This window comes from Lactuca virosa, chromosome 8 (assembly GCF_052849685.1).
Source record: "Lactuca virosa cultivar CGN04683 chromosome 8, Lactuca_virosa_CGN04683_v6, whole genome shotgun sequence".
In the NCBI taxonomy this organism is placed as follows: Eukaryota; Viridiplantae; Streptophyta; class Magnoliopsida; order Asterales; family Asteraceae; genus Lactuca; species Lactuca virosa.
In genome coordinates, this window is record NC_136433.1 from 41,139,976 (window position 1) to 41,145,287 (window position 5,312).

At 33.0% G+C, this 5,312-nt stretch overlaps 1 protein-coding gene across 1 annotated transcript; it reads left to right on the forward strand.

Annotated features, from left to right (window-relative positions):
• The first annotated feature begins 1,981 nt into the window (after positions 1 to 1,981).
• On the forward strand, positions 1,982 to 2,590 carry LOC145130279 (uncharacterized). Its single transcript, XM_079065107.1, has one exon. It carries the CDS (start codon positions 1,982 to 1,984, stop codon positions 2,588 to 2,590), a length of 609 nt encoding a protein of 202 aa, XP_078921233.1.
• Positions 2,591 to 5,312: the final 2,722 nt, after the last annotated feature.

The following is a 5,312-nucleotide window of genomic DNA, read 5'->3' on the forward strand; positions in this document are numbered from 1 at the left end:
ACAACAAGTATAATCTATCACGCAAACCATTCACTGAGCACCCGCCCGACATCGGACCTTGGTTCGGAATATCATACTAGCATACAGTGCCTAGGGCTAACCCCCAGGTCTTCCTACTCATCACTACATGGGCCGGCATTGTGGCCGTAGACCCATTCACACAAAGGGAAACTCACCTCGTACTGCTGAAACTGTTGATAGCCCTCTGGCTGCTATCCAACAACTCTCCGAACTGCTGCTCCTCTACCTCCCCGAGCTACCAATACCAAATAATCGTAACACTTAGCCTAACTGTCCTCAAGGAGTCAACTAAGTCAACTCTGGTCAAATTCCTTCTTAAGGTCAAAGTCCTGGTCAAAGTCAACCTTCCAGTTGACTCGACTCGTCGAGTTGTTCTGCCAACTCGCCGAGTCCATGCTCCTCAAATCCCAAAACAACCCCGACTCCATTCATCGAGTCTAGCGAGAACTCGACGAGTTCTCCTTCATCTAACACTACCGGACTATCTTCAACCGACTCGCCGAGTTCATCCTTGAACGCGTCGAGTTCATCATCATCGTATGAATATCTAGGCCATGACTCGCCGAGTTGTATGAACAACTCGTCGAGTTCATCTTCCTAACTAAGAAGATTGTCTTGGACTCGTCGAGTTCCTCTTCGAACTCGTCGAGTACTATGATCTTCATGTCCATTATGGACCCAGTCTGGTTGAATCCTTTACTAACTCCACTCACTGATCTGAATCATAAACAGAAGGGTTTGGGTTTGCGACCCGACTCGCCGAGTCCATGAACTGACTCGCCGAGTCCACCTTGTGACATCTCTATTCTGTCGATTACAGTCCATTGCAACACCTTCAACCCATAGATCTGGACTTCTAATGCTAGCATTGCACGTAAAGTTGCTAACTTTACGTGCATGCAAGGTATTATGAGGCTAGAACACTTAATCCAAGCTACAAAGAAGGCCTAGGTCATGAAATGAAGCCATGGCTGGGTAAAGCTGTCCCCTCAGAGCTTCTAAAGCTCAGAAATGCTTAGATCTTAAGTCCTTTTCGTCCTCAATGGCTCAATGTTCGGATTGACCTTGGAAATGGTCCAAATGTGACAAAATCTATGCTAGAAAGGGGATCTAGATGATTAACAGTCAAGGTATAAGCTTTTTACCTCTAAATGGTCTGAAATGCTACCCCAACTCTGGATCTATAGCTTCTTCTTGCACCACCAAGGTCCTTCTTCCTTCTCCAAGCTTCAATTCACTCTCAAGGCAAGAACTAGCTCAACAATGGAGTTGGGTGGCTAGGGTTTCGAGTTCTGGACAATAGGGGCCGCAAATGAGCCCTAGGGAAGAGAATAAGATGCTTAAATAGGGTACCAAGTCCCGAAATTAGGGTTTCCAAACCCAGACCAGACTCGCCGAGTCCACTGGCCGACTCGCCGAGTCGGTCACTTAATCTTTGACACGAAACCCGCTTCGACTCGTCGAGTTCTTCCCTAGACTCGACGAGTTGACCCCTTTGACTTAGGGTTTCCTTTCCTTTCTTGGTCTTTCTGATTCTGGGTGTTACATGGCGTTTTCTCACTGAACCGAATTCCTTGTGGCTTAAGGTTATTATTGCACTTCATGGTAATTGTTATCATCCTCATTTTGGTAGGTCTAGTCCTGGAAATGGCATGTAGGATCGTATTATGAAATCTTGGGATATAATGAAGGATAAAGGTGTAATTCCTTATTCTACGGCTCTCAGAAAGATTGGAGATGGAAATTCTACTGCTCTTTGGAAGGATTACTGGTGTGGAGGCATCCCTTTGGCTCTTCGGTTTCAAGTGTTGTTTCGCCTTGACCTTAACCAAAATTGTTTGGTTAGTGAGAGATGTCGTGATGTTTCTGTGTTTGGAATTGGAGTCGAGACCTTCATGAAGGTGTGGAACTTTCTCAATTTCAAGATCTTCGAGTTTTAGTGGAAGGTAGACGGCTAAGTATGGAGGAAGATAAATGGTGGTGGGATTTTGATGATGACGGTAATTTCTCAGTGAAAGCTACTCGGAGATGTATTGAGCAAATATTGTTACCTTATGTGGATTGCAATATGATTTGGAATGTTCTTCTACTTAGGAAGGTAAATATATTTATACGACGCCTTTTATATGATCGTCTCCCTTTTAGGACGAATTTGGTTACTAAAGGTATTGATGCCCCATCGATTTTATGCCCTCTTTGTTGTTCCAATGTTGAAAACTTGAAGCACTTGTTTGGGGAATGTGAAATTGATGCGCATACATGGGCTTCTGTTTCTCAATGGGTGGAAATGCAAGTTCCATTTCATTTGCCTCTTTCGAGTTTACTTTCTTGGCCAGAATCTTTGATAATTACTAAAATAAGAAGAGAAATCCTTCAAGTGATTGTTCGGACTACTTTGTGGGTTCTCTGGAAGTATAGAAACAATGTGCTATTTGGGAATAATGGCAAAGGGAATGAGCTGATTTTTGATATGGTGGTAGATTATTCTTTTTTGTGGTTTTCTAGTAGGAATAGAAAAGCTTTTATGTCTTGGTCTGAATGGTTAAAGAACCCTTTAATTTCTATGTAATTTTTTTTTCTCTAGCTCCTTGCTAGTTGTTTTGAAAAAAATTTAAGTTGTTCTAAAAAAAGTGACATATTTCAACCAAGTGGTCTCCTACCCGATGGTTCTTGTAAGTAAGCAACATTTCAAAACTTATGTTATAATGTAAATTTTCAAAACCTACAATGTTATTATGTTAATTGTCGATTTGACTTAATAGTTGATATTTTAGTATTATATAAAACTTCATATGTTTTCATGGGTTATTGTTGTTTTTTGATGGGTTCTCATAATCTCATATTCTCTCATAGTTAATGGCTGATTTACCTTAATTTTATGTTTTTTAAATGATGAAATAGTTCATGATTTGTTTCTCATTCTTATTATTATAATAAGTTCTTATAATAAGATATTAAGAACACATGTTTTATGTAATATTTATATTCTTAATGTTTATCATATTTATAATAAGATATTAAGAACACTGAACGCATGTTTTATGTAATATATATATTCTTACAAAATGAACGAGTTCATTCTTATAAAATTCTTTTCTCATTCTCAACTATTCTTAATGCTTTTCACTCAATCGTTTTCATTCCCTATAATATTTCTTATTTTCCTTATTCTATGTTTTTTATATGAGTAAATTTATAATTGCTTCTTTACAACAGGACAGGGCTTGATGATCAATTTTTTGATACAAGAACACACAAACACATACAAGAGAAAGACTTGTGATCGAGTTCAAAAATAAGTATATTCTGTCAAGAGTTACATTCTTATGAGAATACATCATATTTACATAAGAGTAGTTGGAATCAAGTCGATTATCTTAACCATTCAAGAAGATTAAATGCATTTGTTCAAAAATTGTATACCTAAGAATGCTATTCTTTTAAGAATTTTATTCATTTTTTGATGACATTCTATTACAATATGTATAACTGTATTAGAATATATAAATATATTATTATGTAAGAACATGTATGAATCTATATTTAAGTTCGGATGCCTACATATATATATATATATATATATATATATATATATATATATATATATATATATATATAAGAACGTTGTTAATTTGTTATATTCAATTGATGGTTCAAGAATATATTTATTCCTCAAGAAGTTCATTTAATCAAAATACAGAAAAACACAATCATTTATCTACTAACATTCAGAAAAACCATAACATTTTGTTTATATGCAGAAAAAACCTTACATTTTCAATTACCTTTCACGTTAACCCAAATATTCGTGTTTTTTTAATAAATCATCGGTTGTTTTGTGGCATGACATTTATCTTTTTTCGTTTTTAGGTTAACATGAAAACAAAATAAATGATGTTGACTCTTGTCTAAGGTAAACATGAGAAATAGAGCATTTACTCAAACAAAAATAAGTGATGTCGCTTAGTTCTTTTTTCCATGTCAACCTAAAAACAAAAAGATAAACGACATAACACAAAACAACCGGTAACTTCTTAAAAAATGAATATTTTGGTAAATCTGAAAGCTTAATGAAAAATATAAGGGTTTTCTGCATATAAACAAAATGTAAGAGTTTCTAAATGTTGGTAGATAAATTGTTGTGTTTTTTTCTGCATTTGCCCATTCTTATATGGTTCAAAAATATTGTTATTTTTCAAGATACTCATAAACATTTTTTCTATCAAAATGACCAAGTTAAGAAAATTATTATTCCCTAAATCTTATTTTTAGAGTTAAGATAATCAATTATCCCTTAAAATCTGGAATTTTTCTATTTAAATCTAGCTTAATTGACTAACATACCCTTACAAAGGATATTAGTATTATTATATTGTAAATTCTCTCCCATTTTAATATCATACACCTAAAACGCATTATTTTATTCTTTTCATCCATTGGTTCAGGATCTTTTCCTACAACCATATAATATTTGTTGTCCATAATATAACATAGCCTTTATATATATATATATATATATATATATATATATATATATATATATATATATATATATATATATATATTAGGTGTGAGACACATGATTGTATTTAAAAGAAAAACTAAATACAAAATTCTAAACATTTGAAAATTTTGAATTTAAAAGAAAAGTGAGAAAATATTGAATTAATAAAATTAAAATGTTTTTTTATCTCTTTTAAATTTAAACAAATAATTTAGATAAATAAATAAAGAAAATTAAGGAATCTTTAATTTTGTAATTTTGAAATTAGAAAGAAAGTTCATTAATGAAATTGATATTCATTTATTATTGCATTAAAATACTATTTTGAATTTAATAAAAGGAGAAAAGATGATGCGTATCGGGCTATATATCCGATGTTAATATATCTAACGATAAAAGAAAGAAGAAAAAAAAGAAAATAAAAATATGCGTTTATTTATATTTTTTGAAACTTTTCATTTCAATTTTAAGTTTTAAACAATTAAATAAAAGTTATAGAAAATGAAGATATTTTTAAATTTAAAAATTATAATTTTTAACTTCAAATTCTAATTTTATTTCATTTGAAAAATTAATTATACAAGACGACATAGAAAATAATTAACTCTATTGGTAGCTGCCAGCCACAAGCCAATAACTCAATAGCCACCGGCCTGGGCCCTCATCTTACCTTGTTTCATAGTTTTTTCCAAGTTTTTGTTTTAAACATTTTAGCATCACAGTTTATAATTTTTTGTTTGACTGCGTTTTTATGTTGAAATTTGTTATTTAGCATCACATTTTTTAT